Source organism: Mauremys mutica, chromosome 4, assembly GCF_020497125.1.
Source record: "Mauremys mutica isolate MM-2020 ecotype Southern chromosome 4, ASM2049712v1, whole genome shotgun sequence".
NCBI lineage: Eukaryota > Metazoa > Chordata > Testudines > Geoemydidae > Mauremys > Mauremys mutica.
Genome location: NC_059075.1, coordinates 106,103,113 through 106,122,702, shown reverse-complemented (window position 1 = coordinate 106,122,702; position 19,590 = coordinate 106,103,113). Strand labels below are relative to the sequence as shown.

The following is a 19,590-nucleotide window of genomic DNA, read 5'->3' as shown; positions in this document are numbered from 1 at the left end:
GGCTTGTTTCCTAGTTTGGGGGTCTCTCTAGTTATCTTCAAGTTTACATACACTTTATAGAAAAATATTTATTGATGTGAGGGAAACAATATTTAGCATCTGTACAGCAACTTACAGCTCTAAAGCAATTTAAGGTACCATAAACCCCAGTAAGGAAGGTAGCAATGTTAGTATTATGCCCACCCACCCTTTTTGCAAGTGGGAAGACAGAGGCACAGAGTTGGTAAGTGGCTTTCCCCAGGCTACATGCTAACTTAACTTAAGTATTGCTACATACACGCCCCCAGACAGGGTTAGTGCCACAGAATCTGAAATGTGTCTCTTGTATTTCAAATAGAAGGCAGATAAGGGTTGTTGCAGATGGGAATTTGTTGTCAGGGATACGATTCTGCCACAGTGGTCACTACCATCACAGAACTGTGAATTTTGCTATTTATATGGACCTTGTAGCTGTGCATTAACTGTTTGTTACTTCACTTTGATCAGCTGCCTCCTTCCCTATCCACCACTATCACTTACAACCTGCCTTTTGACCCTGCTCTGCCTTCCTACCCCGCCCCCTACTCCCCCCAGCCTTCTGCACTCACCCAAACACCTCCACTCCTGCCTCTCCTTGCGTCTAACACCCCTTCTGCCTTCTCTAGCCCTGCTCTGACCCCCGTCTGTCCCCAGCTTCCACTCTGACTCCCCCCTACCCCACCCTACAAACCCTCTCTTCAGTGCAGCGCACCCAGAAGGGCTGGGTCTTTGCCACCCTCACATCCCCTGTGGTGATAGCTCCTGTTATCTGCCATCTTTCCCCCTTGTAGGTACCCCAGTCCTCAACCCCCCGATCCTCTCAGCCCCCAGCTCGCCTGATCCCCAACCCCATCTCTATCCTGTCCTGCTTCAATCCCTGACTCCCTTTCTTGTCTCTCTCCCTAGTCTGTAGCTGGGACCTGATGCCCAATCTTGACACTTCACTGGCAGATCCCATGCTCCGATGCCTTGCACTGGAGAAGCCCCTTCATCTCAGCAGGAAGAACGGCACAGCCTGGTGCCCTAGCCAGCTACTTGGCAGCAATAAGCTCAAGCCTGCTGCATTCCATCCTGCCCACCCCTCCTCCAGCAATGGGCTGAGGAGAGAGACAGGAAAAGGAGTTGGGGAGCGGATGAGTCAGGGAGAAAGAGGGCTGGTGGGATTGAGGACTGGGGAACCTACAAAGGGTAAAGAGGACAGAGAACAGAAGAACAGGGGATCTGGGGGATGAGAGAGGCAAAGACCCAGCTGTGCCCCTTCTAGGAGCTCTGCACTGGGGAGAAGAGTCTGCGGGGTGGGGGGAGTCAGAGTAGAAAGGGGGACAGAGGCAGCTGGCAGGGTCAGGGTCCCCCATAATATGAGCACTGATTAACAACGAGGACTAGATCAAAGCGAACTAAAAATGTGAATGCACGGCAGCAGAATGCACAAGGCTGCAGTGCTTAGAGCATGAAATTATCTATTTTTTACCAAGACTGTGCCATGAATTATGAACAATTTTACTGTGACAAAATCATATTTTTGTATACGCCCAGTCTCTGACACTGGTCACCTCTCTCCTCTAAACAATGCCTAGCTACTTCCCAAAGAGAAGCTATTTTTTTCCCCTCTGTAAAAATACATAACTGAACTCCATAACAACTGGTAATACATACTTCGTACTCTTCAGCAAATCCACAGTTCGAGTCAGCTTGCTGTTTCTTAAAGTAGGACTCAAAGTTTTCAACTTTAATTGACTTGGATCTAAAATGAACAAAACCATTTATTAGTATTTGTTATTAGCTAAAAAAACCATTAATTCAGTTAATGGCAGTCGTTCATGTTTACAAAATGTGATTTACTTACTTCTTGGGTCTTGAGGAAAGGAAAAAAGAAAAAAAATTATTAGACACAGCGCAGTTATACTTTTACTATATTACTCTAACAAGCTTTATTACACACCTCAAACACTCCAGGACAACTAGACATATAGCTCCAATGCTCTACTGCAGTGAAGGAGTTTCAATGCAATTTAGGAAAGAGGATGTAAAAAGGTGGCATTAAGTCACCTTTGTGAGTCCCTGATCCTAGCTTGGTCATGTATTAGGTCAATCTCCTGGTATAACTTTGACTGACTGCCAATGGCCTCAAAGGCTGCTAGGAATCACTGGGATGCCCTTGGCTTCCATGGTGTCTGAGACATTTTATGCCAGTTTTGCACTACCTGAGGTTCCCCCTGTACTGGGGTGACCCTCCTATATCCCCCTGTCCTGGCTTTAAGGCTATTTTGCACTGGTGGTTCAGCACAAAGTAGCCCTATCACAGGGGAGCATTGAGGCTACAGTGGACAATCTTGCTTAGACAGAGTGCAGGCAGGTCCTCTATACACTGCACTTTGTAATCTGGATTATATTGTCAATGCATAAGAATAGCCACCTAAGGGACTTGGCCATCTAATTCCCATTCATTTTCATGGGAAGCGGGTGTTCAAATCCATTTGGCAGCATTGAAAATCTCTACATAATTATTTTTAGACAGCAGTAGGTTATGTTTGGTTCCCTGAATTCCATAAGGAAATAAAGTGTTCCAAGCTCTAATCCCAGGAACTCCACCTCAGAAAATTGTATAGTACACCATTATCAGAGTTCTGAACAAGTCTTGCCAATATTTACGTAAACTCAGAAAATAGTGGCTGAAAGATTATTTAACTCACCTAATCGGAGAAAAGGGTAGCTCACTATTTTTTCCATCTTTCCTGTTGGGAAGGAGTGGGAAGAGATTAGAAGAATGTATGCAGAACACAAATGAGATTCCTGGCAGAAGCTCTTTCTGTGCCTGGTTCATGATAGTTTTTCATATACCATCTGATCTTGTGCAAGAAGCCCCAACTGTGGCTGTCCTTATGCCCTACACTTACAGTGAGCAGTAAAATCATTAATAAGAAATTCATTGATCATGAATGAACAATAGACAAGTGTTAGTCTGTTCTAATGGAGTCAAGCGACAGGGAACAGACCCCCTTGTCTACAGGGCAATCTTAGACACTGGCGTAGCTGTACGATTGCAGATCCCTGGTTTACATTGGTTCAGCTTTTCCCAGTTTGGAACCAGGGTCAACCGCATTAGTAAAAATCATATTGCACCAATGTAAGCTGTGTCTACACTAAGAATATGCACCAGGGCTAAAATCTCATTGTAGAAAAGGCCTTAGAAATAGGACTCTAAATGCCGCATAATGATTTAAGAAGTCAGACGTTTATTCAATGTGTTTACACCCTTGCTGTTTAAATAAAAAAGATCTTCACAGCTTCAAAGAAAGCTGCTCTCCTGGATCTTCTACTTAGGAAGCAAGTGTTGGTCAAAGATGGAAGCTTCTGGGAAGGAACAGCAACCAGAACAAGAAGGCAAAAGAAAATAAAAAAAGGCTTCCATGTCTTTTAGTGGCATTTTATAATGTATGCTCTGCATAATTTAACTGGTAACATGAGAAGAAAAAGAGCCTTGATGGACTCCAGATTGTCTGGAAAAGACTCAGGAATTAGGGACACTCTCAGCACAGCCCGGCTTTCTAGAGGAGCACAGCGTCTATGTATTTTCTCACAGATTTATTAGGGCAACTTTTGAAAACTTTTCCATTACATCTTTTCCACTTAGCCTTGCCATTACCTCCAGAAAGAAAATCTCAGACCACAAGTTGGGTTCCAGTGTGGCCAATCGAGAAAAAAAAAAGCCTATATAAGATATCTTCAGGGCTTGTCTACACAATCATCTAGTTTGCAATAAGCTGGGATGTAAATCTACCCCGCACTAACTTGCCATACTCTAACTGTCCCTGTACACCCTGCTGACACACGCCAACAGTACCTTAATGTGATCATTGACATACTAATTACAAATGTGCTATGGAGCACTATACATACATGACAATTAGTCTAATTCTGATCTGAATTACACAAATATCCATGTAAATCTGAATTTACACCAGTGTAACAGAGCAGAATTTGCTCAGTGATACACTGTCATGATGAAGACGTTGTTTCCACAACAAAATCATCTAAGTGAGTTTACTGTGATATAAACATTTTGTATTTATAAAGCTTATTTTAAAACATTGCTTTTTAAAGTATATGAAACAGGAATAGTGCTGGCTTCTGCCTCATTATGAAAAGCATTATAGAAGGGCTAGTTATTTATTATTATTTTTATTGTATTGGTGAAATAATGTGGCTCTCTTTACAGAAGTGAATGCAATAGTTAATATGTGTTACCTTCTCCGTCTCCAGAAAACTAATACCACTACAGCAGCTATAGCCACAGCACCCACAATACACCCAACAACAGCTCCAGTGATGACACCTTATGGGAGGATAAAAACAGAAACTTTTCATGAATTATCTATCAAATCAACAATGATCAACATATCAACAGGCTACAATCGACGCTATTGTGACTTTCTAATGTCAAGAAACAAGAAAAGGATATGGTTAAAGATTTTACAAAAGTAAAATGAGTTATCCAATGCTGTTTACAGACTCATAAGCAACAATAATAATTGATTTTTACCTCCCACTCCAGTTAACAATACTTAACTATCAAGAAGATACTATATTCGGAGTGAAGAGATGGTGTAAAGCAATCAAGGGGCAGATTATCAGCTGGTGTAAACTGCCATAGTTCCATTCATCTTCCTCAAGTTTTATTTAATCAGACACAATTTTCAGAAGGGTGGCTCCATTTTTGTACCTGGATTTTGATTGCAAGGGACAGCCTGAGTAGTTGCATTTTGAGCTATCCAACTCAGGGAGCAAATCGGATAGTTTGAGATGCATCTATTTAAATCTGAACCTGCAATTCATTTCACAAACCGTGCCCAATAAGAGGAAGGACAGGACTCAGCTTAGAGGAAAGTATATCCAAGTGTCATATAAGAAAGTATCAAGGTGAAAATTACGACCATTAACAATTTAGACTTCTACTATCTGCAGTAAATTTCATAAGCAAAGGACACCCGTATGAAATGAGCTGACCTATAATGTGTGATTGAATAAAAACTTGGCATTTCTGCATCATCTCTCAACTAAGAATATAGTCGTTTTCTAATTGGCATTGGAAACCCAGGGCTTGTCTACACTGGCAATTTTAAGCACTGCAACTGTCACTGCAACTGTGAAAAAACAACCCCCTGAGCACAGCAAGTTTCAGTGCTGTAAAGTGCCAGTGTAGACAATGCACCAGCGCTGGGTGCTACACCATAGCTACACACAGAGAGGCCATATTTTCAAAGGTATTTAGGTACCTAAAGACAGATAGGCATCTGTCATAAACAGATAGTTAAGGGTTAAGGTCTCTTTTACCTGTAAAGGGTTAACAAGCTCGGTAACCTGACGGACTCCTGACCAGAGGACCAATCAAGGGACAAGATAATTTCAAATCTCTGTGGAGGGAAGTCTTTGTCTGTGTTCTTTGTTTGGGGTTTTGTTCTCTCTTTGGATCTAAGAGGGGCCAGACGTATATCCAGGTTCTCCAAGTTTCCTGAAGTATTTTCTTCTATTCAGTATAGTGAGTATTAGAAAGGCGGATTAGTCTTATAATTAATTTCTGTATTTGCAAATGTGTGTTGCTGGAGAAATCTCTTTATTTCTGTTTGCTGTTACTTTGATTATTCTGAGAAGGGAGGGGGAGAGAAGTCTCTCCAGGTTTATAAGCTAGACCCTGTATATTTTTCTTCCTGGTGTTACAGAGATAGTGTACTTTCTTTCTTTCTTTTAATAAAATCTTTTCTTTTTAGAACCTGATTGATTTCTTCCCTTGTTTGGATTTTCAGGGGAAGAGGAGGGGGAAAGTGAATCCCTCTTTGTTTTGATTCAAGGAGTTTGAATCAAGGTGATCTCTCCCGACGGCTAAGGGAGGGAGAGATGGGGGGAATGGGCTATTTCCTTTTGTGTTAGATCCGAGAATTTTGGATCTGTGTTCCCCAGGGAAAGTTTTGGGGGAACAGGGAGTGTGCTAGACACTGGAATTTCTAGCTGGTGGCAGCTTTACCAGATCTAAACTAGGATTTAAAGTTTAGAGGAGCCCATGCAGGTCCCCATCTTGTGGACGCTAAAGTTCAAAGTGGGGAATAAACCTATGACAGCATCTATTCCACTGGTGCAATTTTGAAAAATCCCACTGTGACACTGCACCCCATATTCTTCATAGAGATATTAGTATATGATTTTAATATAATCATAATGTATTTTATGATGGATAGGCCATGTGCGATATCACTGAAAAGGTTATAATTTACTGAATATGATTATCCCATTTGTATGCATGTATCATTTTCATATCTGAAGTTAGGAATATTGACTATGTATCTGTATTCCACATTGTGTTTACACATGGGGAACGCCCACTAGACAAAAGGCTCTCAGCCTCCATGGCTGGCTGGGAAGGGCCCATTCAGGTTAATAAGCCATAAGGAGAGAACAACAGACCTTAGAAGAAGCTTATTGCCCACCGGTGGGAGGGGGGTTCCTGAGGAAGCTACAAATACCCTCCGACTCATGGCTGCTGTAACACTACAGGGATGTGTAACCAGGTCACCTGGTGCTGGACTCCATCTTGGATCCCACTATTTTTCCACTGACTGGAGTGGGAACCAAGCTTTGAAACAAAGGGTTCCCGCCATATGCAAAGGCTATTTAAGGCAGGGCAGTGACATCATTGTGGTTCTTCACTGACTCCCTTCCCAAAGACACTCCTGGAAACACCTGAGGAACAAACGCTGAACTGGGGGAAAGTGCTAGACGCAGGCTAAAGGGATTTTTAGCCTGTGAATGGAACACCTGGGATTTCTAAGTGTAAGCCTGCACAGCTTGCCCCTTAAGAACATGCAGCCTGCTGGTACCATCATTTAGGATGAGAATTTGCTATTCATATCCGATCTATGTAGTATATTAAGCTTAGTTTGTGTGTTTTGCTTATTTGCTAGGTAATCTGCTTTGATTTGATTTCTATCCCTTATAATCACTTAAAATCTATTTTTTGTAGTTAATAAATTAGTTTTTGCTTTGTCTTTCTGGAAATCATAACTTGGGGCAGAAAGCTGTTCTGTATATTCTTTTCCACATTGAAAGAGGGAATGAATTTCATGAGCTTATGCTATACAGATCCCTGTGCAATGCAAAATGGTATAATTTTGGGTTTACACTCCAGAGTGGGTGGCATGCCTGAGCAGCTGGGAAGTTCCTTAGCTGAAGCCTTCCCATGCAGAGCTGATCACAGTGTCTGTATGTAACTGCAGCTGAGCGTGTCCCTACCTGTATGTGTGCTCAAGGGGGGCTTCAGAGCTTGTCACAGCAATACAGTGTAAAGGGAGCCCAGGCTGGCTCAGTGGTACCCCAGTTCCAGGTGGCACCTGTCACACCCCCTATGTACCTATCTGGATCTTTAGGCACCTAAACACATCTGAAAATCTGGCCTAGAGGAACAGGAAGTCTGTGACAGAGCAAGGAATTAAACTGGGGTCTCTCAAGTCCCTAGCTAGCACTTTACCCACCGGCCCATCTTTCCTCTCTGTAACTGTGAAACACCTTTAAGTGATGCCAATATCAAGTGTTGATAAAGAACAGCAGTAAAAATGGGGCTAAACAAGAAATACTTGGATTATAGGAGCATGATTCCACCATTTCTTTTCTACATGTCAATCTCTAATTTACAGGGAGTGCAAAAACACAATAATTTCAATCCCTGCTTTACTTATCTCTCAAAGTCTTATCGTATCAGCAGCTTTCCACTCTCATTTTAGTATATCATGTTTAAGGCTTGTTTTGTCACTTATTTTTTCTGTTAGGGATTATGTAATATATGCATACAAGAGAGTTTTCGTAGAACTGCTCAGTTGTAAATCTACAGACCAATTATATTACAATATTATAGATAAACAGACCCAAGCCTCCTTTCATTGAAGTGATTTGCCAAGAACTGAAATGAGAACCCAGTTGGGCCCAATATATGCAAAACATTCAATGCAACATTTTATTTTAGCTTTACCTGGATCCTGGAGTAATGTAATTGCCTGAGAATAAGGTGTAAATGATACATAGCTTCTCTCTTCAACAATAAGTTCACCATTGTTAAATTCAATTTTAGTGAAACCTGCAACACTCGCCCTGATGAGGAGGGAAAACAAAATAGTCACATTAGATTGAGTTAACAATTGAAGCCTGACAGTTAGTATTTATGATCTGGTGATCCAATGATTACTTAGATTTCAATTGTATACAAGGAAATTACAACAACCAACAAGATAAATACCGGTATGAACCAAGTGGTTCCAGCGGCCCATTGGAATAGGCATGCGATTTGGATGCATCTCCTACTTCCATTTCATATTGTGAACTATCTGAACGGGAGGAAAAGGCTCTCATTTGCGTAGCGGTTATGACACTTGTTATGTAAGTTTTTCTTTTATTTTCCTTGAAGTCATTGTATGTATAGTTCAAGCTGCTATTTGCAGGTATATTGCCTTCTGAAAATACAAATATACAACAGACATCAACTAATGTTTTTGTAAAATTATATTTTAAAATACAGGGACTGCCTCAAGGGCAATAATAGTAAAATACTAACTAACGATTATGAATATTCCAGCAAATGTGGAATATTGCCTGAAATTAAAGGGCAATATGGACAAATTTCAGATACTCTTTTCACTGTAGAACAATTTATTTATTTTGTCCCCAGAGCAATAACCTTTTGGATATACAAAAAACTTCTTTGCAGAAAACTACCTGCGCTGAAGTCTTCTGTAGTGAAACTTCACTGCACACTGCTGAAAATCCTTCTAGGATAGTCTTCACTAGACACATCTGATCAAGTTAGAACCTGACCTTTAACTAACACAGCTTTGCAGTCAGTGTAGATGGGACAAGCCATGTTTAACCATGATCAGTTGACACATACAGGTTTATCAAAGCCAGCTGACAAGACATTCAACACAACTTGGCTGTCACTGGGTGACTTTAAGAATTGCCCTTTCAGAGGAGATGAATCCACTCCCACCTGTGACACACTTACCCACCTGTCCAGGTGAAGAAAATGAGCAAAGTCACGTAACAGGCAGGTCATGTGGCTAAATTAGGCCTTCTGGGGTGGAGCTAAAACAGAAACTTGTAGAGGACCAAAAGATGTGCAGGGAGATTCCAGGTAGAAAGCCCTGGCAGTCAGTGCTTGGTAGAGAGCAGGGAGAGAATCAGAGAAGCCCAGGAGAGGATGAGTGATGAGAAGAAAAGATGGCAGGCTAGAGCATATCTGGATTTTGAAGAAAGAAGACAGACAGACATCTTCAGGAAGGAGGGGCTTTGTCCAGCTTGAGACTGAGGTGGAAGACTCGTGTTTGTTTTGGAGCTAGAGACCCTGGAAGGAGTGGACTTTTTCTTTCATGACTGCCTTTTGCAGTGACTTGGACCCCTCACTACTGCAGAAACCAAACCAGACTCCGAGAGTGGGTGATCTAGACTGAGGGAGGAGAAACTAAAGCAGCAACCAGACGAAAGCCAGACCTGGTAGGCCATGGTACTACATCATCCCTGTCTCCACTAGCTGCAAAACTGTGCTTAATACTGAGTCAGAAAATCACCTTGAAGAGTCGAGTTAAGAAATAGGACCCAATTTGGTAGTGAAGACAGGATTTAGCACATAAACCTGAAGAACCTGAGAAGTAAGAGCTGCTTCTGCTTCCTCTTGCTGTTAAAAGAACTGGTCAACATAGCCCAAATAGGAGTTGTTTGGGAAGCAACAGCTCCTAGTTCAGAAGACTCAGAAGAAATGGTTCCTGGGTTGACTGGACTCTTAATGCGATCAAGCCATGCAATCGCTAAGTCAAATTGCTTAAGATAATGTTCTAAACATAATTTTTAATCTAATGTTGTAAATTCGAGGATGAAGGTGGAGTGGGTAACATGGTATAAAAACACCTTATATCACAAAACATGAAGCAAGGTTGTCTAAGTACATTAGGCTGTTTCTCCCAATCCCTGCCCTATGATGATGTCAAGGAAAGAATTAATTCCGGGATTTTGAAGCAGATTATGTCGCTAAAGCATGTAAAAATGATCAGGTAACAATGCATTTCAAATTGCTTGCTGCCAGAGATGAGTTCATAGCAAACACACAGAGTTAAATGTTCAGTGTTATGTGAGGAGGAAGTAGCCGGCCACCGTTAGAGGAATTTGTGCATATCACAGAAGTGAACCATAAAAGTGTCAGACTGGAAGGGATCTCATGAGGTCTTCTAGCCCTGAACTCAAGGCTGCCCTCGGGCATCCGCACTTATTATTTTAAAAAAATACACCCCCGCCTTTTAAAGAAAATTGCATTAAATTAATATCTAACAAGAGGTTGCGGAAAAGCTAGGGAAGGTTGTTTTGTTAGCAAACTGTAACAGCTAAAAAACAAATTATGTGCATGCTACAGGGGAACTTAGGGCTAACTGAAATCATTGTCTTTAATGGTACAGGATCAGGGCTCAGGACAGAATAGGTTCTCTGAAATCCTGCTTGCTTTACATTAGAGCAGCTGATGCTGTTTCTGCACTGAAGAGAATGATGAAAAAGTTACAAATGACTTCTATTATTGACCCAAACACCACAAACCCACCCTAAACTTAGTGTACTAAGATTACAGACAATTGAGCGTTATACAGTTGGAGCATTAACGTTACACTTTATCAAGGCGGATGAGCCATTTTCTAAAATCTTTTCCCCTTATAGTAAAGCATCTGACGCTGATGAATTGGTATCTCCTTTCTCAGTTTCCACCAGTCATGACTAGAAACATCTATTTTCTTGCCCAAGTGAACAAACACAATATAGACCCATGCTTTGCATGTGATTTAGCTTTAACTATTAGTGGTTAGAGGCATCTGAAAAAAATACAAGTATGTCGATAAAACACTGACATTAACAATGTAATTTTGGGGCCATCAAATAAGGCAAACCGAGGATACCGGAGTACAAGAAGCTATTCAGGTATCATCAGTGATGTAATCACTATTGTACAAGAAAGTGTACTTTAAAAAAATATGGAAGGAAGATCTACAAAGGAAGCTGCTGAGAGATGCATACTCATTGTTAAAACAAAAGGCAAGTTGAGGTAGGGTGGTCCCGATAAAATCGGGACTGTCACGATATTCAGCTGTTTGTCCCGCGTCCCGACAGATGTATTGCCGGGAAGCCATTTGTCCTGATATTTGGCTTTGGCAGTGCTCTGGTTTTTTGGGTTTTTTTGCTTCGGCAGTGCCCTGCCCCCCACCCCCCCCACGTGTCCCGATAGTTTGGTTTTGTCATCTGGTGACCCTAAGTTCAGTTGTTATATCTGTTTATATGTCAATACAATCCTGCATTGGGGAACAACTTATTTCAGCTGCCCTCATTTGCAGGAACGAAACATATTTTAGCCTGCAAAGAACAGGCTTGCTGATTTCATGAATTATCACTGTGGTTAACCAAGTAAAATTTGTCTTTGATTTTTGATGTTTTAAAGATAATGTGTTTTATAGCAATTCTCCATAGGAAGCCATAAGGCTTCCTCAGTTTTCCTTAGCATGATGCTGACAATGTTCGTCCTGCCTTTCATCCATAAAAATCCCCCCAATGACAATAGGATATTACTAGTACAATGGGAGAACAGTGCTTCATCCCCCCCAACTTTCTGACATTTTTATTGTAATAATCTTCACAACCTTGAAAAACACCCCAAAATTCAGAAGTTGTTAATTACCAGCTCCTAGAATCATTCTACAAAAAAAAAAAAAAGACACTATACAATTTTGCAGTTGGTGTTACTGGCAAACCAATAAGGAAGCTGATCAGATAGAACAGTGCCAACATTGTGAAAGGCCTATGAACTAGAATAATTCAGTCCAGTCAAGTCTATGAGTGAAATCCTGGCCTATGAAGTCAATGAGAGTTTTGCCATTGACTTTAGTTGAGTCAGAATTTCACTCTATGTTTCTGAACAGCAACTGCAAATATCAGGAGTAACTCTTCCCCTTCCACTTAGTTTAAGATCTAAAAATTTTGTCCCGATGGATATACACATGATGTCTGATATAATAATAATACATCTGGGAGCTAACATCCTAACATCTTACCTTTAGTTGTTGTGATTACTATTGCATAGGCCTTTAGCGGTCCATTTTTTGACTCAAACCCACTGAACTTAATTTTAAAGGAGTTGTGAGTGATTGACGTAATAATAGGCTTTTCTATTGGAGCAGGTGGGTCTGTGACAGAGAAATATTAATATTAATTAGCATCTCAACATATGGGAAGGAAAAGGTGAATCAAGGGGAAAGATACCTTATGTTGAAATATCTATCTTTGCCAACTACCTAGAAAAAGTTACAAAGAAAGCCCACCATTTTCTCTCATTACTGCAATTTGCACATTGGGCAACATCATATAAACCCACATTACCCAGCACATTTTAAATGTCACTTAAAGAAGCAGCTTTAAAATCAAGCAAGTCAACAAAGAAATAGTGTCTCATCCATATAAAAATGCTGTAAGGAAATAAAAGTTCATATCTTTGATCATACTAATTCTACATAGTTAATATATAAATTCTCACACACAACTTTGAATGAAGATAAAGTCTCTCTCTCATAGCTTGAATATTCACATGTACTGTATAATGCTACACATTTTGCAACTTAGAGAGGTTTTTTTGCTTTTTGTTTTTTTGGCCCTGTACCCCACACCAAACTTTTTACACTTACCAGTGATACTTGTATCACACGTTGTTTCCTTTGGAAGGCTGTCTTTCCCACATGAACAGGTTATAATACTAACATTGTAGGAGGTGGAATAATTTAAATTTGTTACAGTTGTTTCTAGGCTACCAGCCAAAACCAGTGTTTTGTTGCTCCAGGCATCATTGAATGTGTTAATGCTGAAGTTAGTACTGTCACCAGCAGGGAGCTCCCACTTTAGTGTTAACTTAGGCTCTTTAGTCACTGGTGTACAGTTAAATGAAAGCACTGGTGCAGCCTCTGCAAAAGAAGAAAAGAGGTTAGTAGAACAAACTGGATGGTTATCTGTTTAATCCACTTAAGCTCTACAGGGCAGGAACCCTGGTTTTCATCTGCCTGGGAAGCACCACATACATCTATTGTATTACTAAATAAATATTATCTAGCACCTCTTTCCTTTTATGTTTTCTGCTATTTTTCTGTTCTCTCTCATCTCTATACCACATGCTCAGTCTTCTCTCTTCCCATGGTGCTATAATTCCTTTCTTCTCTGATTTATAGTATACATTTTGCCTTTGTTCTCTGCCCATTTTTCTCTTTTTATGGCAACCTGCCAAACATTCTGAGGTTTACGAGTTTACACTGTGTTTAAAAATGCAGTAAGAAGCAACTAGCTTGCAAAGAATGTATGCCACCCAAAAGGTAAGCAACATTAGACACCTCATGAATGAATGACTGTTCTATAAAGAACTCGGGAATTGAGGTTCACTATTTGTTACCTGCCAAACAAGGTTTAGACTAGCAGAGTCCTGAAGAGTTTGCTGGCAAGACAGATAAGCTGGTGTGTCAGGGAATCGTGTCACAGCTTAGCAGTAGCAAAACTCACTTGCAGAGGCTGAGGGGGTAACACACTAATTTATAATTCTGGGAACCTCAGAAAACTATCACAGAGAAAGGATCCATTTTAGGTTAAATTGGTTACAAGTTAGTTGATTCTTTCTACTGATTGAAGTAAACTAAAACAAACAAACAATTTTTTTTGCCAATCTACACAATAATGTACTTTTGGGTGCCTGCATACTGTGCATGTGGAAACCACTAACACCTCATCACTGAGATATGCCTAGATACAAGCATGTGAAATATTCACAAGAAAATTCAGACTGTAAGAGTGTGTGTGTGTGTGTGTGTGTGTGTGTGTGTGTGTGTGTGTGTGTGTGTGTGTGTGTGTGTGTGTGTGAGAGAGAGAGAGACCTTCAGCACCCCTTCTAGCTGTTTTGCAGTACTTAGTACAGCACCTGGAAAGTGTTCTTAATGGGGCATTTTTGGATCCATCTGGGTTTAGGGAAATTCCTGGAGGGGACTGAACTGGTGTCTCTATGCCACCCATCCAGTGCCCCACCTGCCCCCATACTCCTTCCAAGTGTAGGAGTATGACAGAGATCTTGTACTCAAGTGATCCTCTGGTAAAGTGCTTCATAAAGACCATTACTGCCAGAGATATTTAGGGCCAGATTTTCAAGAGTATTTAGACACCTAAAGATGCAGATATGTGCCCACTGGGATTTTTAAATGCACCTTTAAAAGTCCCACTGGGCACCAATCTTCATCTTCCCATGCTTGAATACCTTTGAAAATCTGGCTCTTAGAGCAGCCATTAGGCTGCTCTAAGTTATGGTGGAGCTGAACTGGCCTCCACCAGCCTCAAAATTAGAGAAATGAAGATGTGTCTTAGCGGATGTCTACACTTGGAGCTGGAAGTGTAATCTCCAGCTCAAGGAGACATACTTGTACTAGCTCTCATTGAGCTAGCACACTAAAAAAAGTTTGTAGCCATGGCAGCACTAGTAGAGGAATGGCCTAGCCACCTGGAGTATATATGCCCATCAAAGACCCTAGGCACATACTCAGGATAGCTGGCCCATCCCGCTGCTTTCACCACCATGGCTAAGCTCTGTTTTTAGCATGCAAGCATGTCTCCTTGAGCTGGGAATCAAACTTTAGCCACAAGTGTAGATACTGTATACTGTTAGCATTACTTCTCTCTAGCTTTGTGCTGAACACAGCTTGGCCAGACTCAAGCAACTGGCCCATGATGAACAGGACATTAGTTCTACTTCTGAAAGATTCAGAATGAAAAATGAGCTGATTTCCAATCAGTAATTTGATGATCTCATGCTCTCACAGCCAAACTTTTATTCTAACAGAAATGTAAAGGCTGGAGCACATAACAGGAGGCAAGATGACAATATGGAGTACTTTTATTACATAAACAAATACATGTACATTGGGGTTGTGGGGAGTAACAGAGGAAAGAAAGAGTGCCTGCATTTAATTGTAAGCAACATATTCTGTGTATTTCTATTACTTACCTGTACAGATGTGTATGACTTTTGGGTCTCCTTCAGTCATGTTATCCGCTGCTAGTGGAACTATTGTGAAGTTATAAGGGGTACCAGGCCATAATCCCCCAATTACCACATTTTTGTTTTGGAAGGTTTGGTTCCGAGTAGCTGAAATTCCATTTCCATCAGTGTATATCACATATGTGTAATTAGAAGCAGCAGTGTCATTGTTTTCCCACGTTAAGGTCACTTGTTCTGTGCCGATATTTGTGGCCTGAATGTCAGAAACTGGACTGGGCTCTAGTTGGGGAAAAACAAGAACAAATACATTTTTAGAGAGAGAGAGAGAGTAATATTTAGGAAAACATGTAGGACCTCCCTCCAGCAAAATTCTTAAAAATTATTAATAGATGTATGGGGTGGGGTGTTCATTTAAAAAAAATGGACAAATAAACAAATAGTGTTGTAAATTTCCACTTACTGTTTTGACATTTACACAAATAAAATTGGCATTTGATCAGACTATCTATCTGTGATAAAATTACAATGGCTAGTGGTCCCAATTTTTGTTCTTTTCATTTTCATGTTCCAGAGATATGTCAATTTATTCTATTGCTTGCTATAATGAGTTTCTACCGTTTAACCTGCTGTGAATTCCTATAGATCAGTGCAGGTTACTCCACTGTGGAAGATCTGCTACACTAGCTTTTACATACAGTGTAACAAAAAAAGGAGGTGGTGTTCCATTATACATCAAGAATATTTATACTTGTACTGAGGTTCAGAAGGAGATGACAGACAAACCTCCTGGGTGAAGATAAAAGAAGGAAAAAACAAAACAAAACAAAACAAGGAGCAATGTCATTTTGGGAGGTCTAGTACAGACCACTAAATCAGGATGAGGAGGTAGGCAAGGCATTTAGAGAAAAAACAACAAAAATATCCAAAACAGAAGTAATAGAGGAATTTAGCTACTCAAACATCTGTTGGGTTGGAAAAGATGTATAGAAATGTCATGAATCAGACAAAGTGATGAAGTGACAAATGTTGAAATCACAGATTATAATTTAAGAATGTTTTCTTGAAAGAGATTTCAATGACTTACTTGTATAAGTATTTGTGGGGTTGGAGTCTCCTTCAGTCCCTGAAACTCGTGAGAATACCTTAAATAGATACAAGGTACCAGGTTTCAATCCTGTAAGGGTGGCATTCATGGTTTGGGAAGTGATGTTTTGTTGAACTGAAGTTCCGTCATCTTTATAGAGTATCCTATACGTGTACTTAGAAGCCTCAGCATCACTGTTTTGCCATGTCAGTGTTACTTCGGTTGTGCTGACATTTATAACTTTGAGGTTGGAAACTACACTGGGTTCTATTTGGTAAAAAAAATGTATGTATTATTAGTACAGCAAGAACATTCGCTGAAAGGAAAACAAAACAATTAGAGCTCCAATATTAACTGTGTTTTTACCCTATAGATTTTTTTGTAAGATCAACTACAGTATTTTATATCAGTGATCCAAACATTTGTCATTTATAATCATGTTTCATTTTGCTTCATGACTAGTAAATACTAACATTAATTTTATGGGGCACAGCATGAAATGGCATTTTTATCATGTACATGGCAAGGCAAGCTTTTCTGCTTATGAACGTACCTCAATACACTTTCATGCAATGTCTTGCTAGTGACTTTGTTCTGGAAGTTCTTAATACCATTCTAGGACTTGTCATGACTTATCATATGCTTGACCTCTCAGCATTTCCCATACTCAATCTCATAGCCTTAACATCAAGAAGTCCCTTCTTTTACAATAACTGGCATTCTTCTAGCTGTTCTGGGCTAGATTAATTGGCACATTTTGGCTGAGGGAACCACTTTAGTTATTCCAATCTGTAAACTTGGTTTTGCCTCTGCAAAGCAGTACAAAGCAGCTGGAGTGTACCAGTGAATTTAGCTCTTTATCTTGGACAGGACACCATTAAGTTTTACCAGTTTGTATGGCAACCCCAAGATCTGTGTGCACTTCTGACCTTGCCATTTTATTAAGATTTGACTGTGATGGTGAGATACTCTAACTGTTTCTCGGTATCTGCCATGGCCTTACAAGTTATGTAGCCTTCTTATATACAAAGTTAATCTATATCACCTTACATTTAGAAAAGCTGGACAAGCACAAGTCCATGGGGCCGGACGCGCTGCATCAGAGGGTGCTAAAGGAGTTGGCAGATGTGATTGCAAAGCCATTGGCCATTATCTTTGAAAACTTGTGGCGATCGGGGGAGGTGCTGGATGACTGGAAAAAGGCTAATTTAGTGCCCATCTTTTAAAAAGGGAAGGAGGAGGATCCAGAGAACTACATACTCGTCACCCTCACTTCAGTCCCTGGAAAAATCATGGAGCAGGTCCTCAAGGAATCAATTCTGAAGTATTTAAAGGAGAGGAAAGTGATCAGGAACAGCCAGCATGGATTCACCAAGGGCAAGTCATGGGCAAGGCAACCTAATTGCCTTCTATGAGGAGATAACTGGCTCCGTGGATGGGGGGAAAGTGGTGGATGTGTTGTTCATTGATTTTAGCAACGATTTTGATATGGTCTCCCACTGTATTCTTACCAGCAAGTTAAAGAAGCATAGGCTGAATGAATGGACTATAAGTTGGATAGAAAGCTGGCTAGATCCTCGGGCTCAACGGGTAGTGATCAATGGCTCCATGTTTAGCTGAAAGCCGGTATCAAGCGGAGTGCCCCAAAGGTCAGTCCTGGGGCTGGTTTTGTTCAATATCTTCATTAATGATCTGGAGGATGGCATGGACTGCATCCTCAGCAAGTTTGCAGATGACACTAAACTGGGAGGAGTGGTAGATACACTGGAGGGTAGGGATAGGATACAGAGAGGCCTAGACAAATTAGAGGATTGGGCCAAAAGAAATCTGATGAGGTTCAACAAGGACAAGTGCAGAGTCCTGCACTTAGGATGAAAGAATCCCATGCACTGCTACAGAGTAGTGACCAAATGGCTAGGCAGCAGTTCTGCAGAAAAGGACCTAGGGTTACAGTGGATGAGAAGCTGGATATGAGTCAACAGTGTGCCCTTGTTGCCAAGAAGGCTAATGGCATTTTGGGCTGTATAAGTAGGGGCATTGCCAGCAGATCAAGGGACGTGATCATTCCTCTCTATTCGATATTGGTGAGGCTTCATCTGGGAGTACTGTGTCCAGTTTTGGGCCCCACACTACAAGAAGGATGTGGAAAAACTGGAAAGAATCCAGTGGAGGACAACAAAAATGATTAGGGGGCAGGAGCACATGACTTATGAGGAGAGGCTGAGGGAACTAGGATTGTTTAATCTGCAGAAGATAAGAATGAGATGGGATTTGATAGCTGTTTTTAACTACCTGAAAGGGGGTTCCAAAGAGGATCTAGACTGTTCTCAGTAGTAGCAGATGACAGAACAAGGAGTAATGGTTTCAAGTTGCAGTGGGGGAGGTTTAGGTTGGATATTAGGAAAATCTTTTTCACCAAGAGGGTGGTGAAGCACTGGAATGGGTTACCTAGGGAGGTGGTGGAATCTCCTTCCTTAGAGGTTTTTAAGGTCAGGCTTGACAAAGCCCTGGCTGGGATGATTTCGCTGGGGACTGGTCCTGCTTTGGGCAGGGGGTTGGACCAGATGATGTCCCTTCCAACCCTGATTCTTCCAACCCTAGGATTCTACATCTGTTATTTTCATAAATCTTAGTGACTTTTCCGATACGGAATATGGAATAATCTAGAAATGTGCCTTTTAAATGTTAGATTCTGGAGCTAGATTGCATTATAATATGGGCAGTTATACAGACAGTTGCAAAGATTACAATTAGAAGACTATATAAAAGAAGATCATCATTCCAAATATGCCATTAGAGTCTCTCAGTGTTGCACTCAGGGTCAGCTCCAGGCACCAGCTCAGCAAGCAGGTGCTTGGGGCGGCACGTAGGACTCTTCCGCGGCAATTCAGCGGTGGGTCCCTCGGTCTCTCTCCGAGGGAAGGACCTGCTGCCGAAGTGACGCTGAAGAAGAAAGCAGTGCAGTGGAGCTGCTGCCAAAATGTCGCCGATTGTGACCACGGTCCCCCGCCCCCCCCGCTGCTTGGTGCAGGGAAAACCCGGGAGCTGGCCCTGATTGCACTGAGTTTCACACCCACAGGTCAGCCAGATATATTAGAATGAAACTTATCAAAGGGGATTTTTTTTTTTGCTTTATACATATCTGATGCTAAATGCGGGACTCCATTAATTTATAGCCTCCAACAGAATTTTCACAGTGCTTCCCACAACCCCTCCTTTAAGTGTCAATCAGTTAATCCGGGTCTGGCATAAATTTAGGAGGGAAGAGCCTATTGTGAGCATTAAGAAGGAAAGGACAGTTTTGAATAGGAGGATGGGAATGGAAAGTCTTGATGTAACACCGTGAGAAATAGAAAGGGAACAGCAAGACACAATAATGAAGTTTGCCTCTCCAACCCCCATG

The 19,590-nt window shown here is 41.1% G+C and overlaps 1 protein-coding gene across 1 annotated transcript in view; it reads right to left on the bottom strand.

The window, feature by feature from the left end:
- Positions 1–19,590, bottom strand: part of PTPRJ (protein tyrosine phosphatase receptor type J) — a 153,943-nt gene that overhangs the window by 15,272 nt on the left and 119,081 nt on the right. The window contains exons 9-18 of the mRNA XM_045014385.1: positions 16,188–16,454; positions 15,110–15,382; positions 12,765–13,037; positions 12,138–12,269; positions 8,300–8,513; positions 8,036–8,154; positions 4,267–4,354; positions 2,712–2,753; positions 1,865–1,873; positions 1,675–1,762 (exon numbers count right to left, since the gene is read on the bottom strand). Coding sequence (XP_044870320.1) covers positions 1,675–1,762; positions 1,865–1,873; positions 2,712–2,753; positions 4,267–4,354; positions 8,036–8,154; positions 8,300–8,513; positions 12,138–12,269; positions 12,765–13,037; positions 15,110–15,382; positions 16,188–16,454 — 1,505 coding nt within the window. The remainder of the gene's footprint in view (positions 1–1,674; positions 1,763–1,864; positions 1,874–2,711; positions 2,754–4,266; positions 4,355–8,035; positions 8,155–8,299; positions 8,514–12,137; positions 12,270–12,764; positions 13,038–15,109; positions 15,383–16,187; positions 16,455–19,590) is intronic.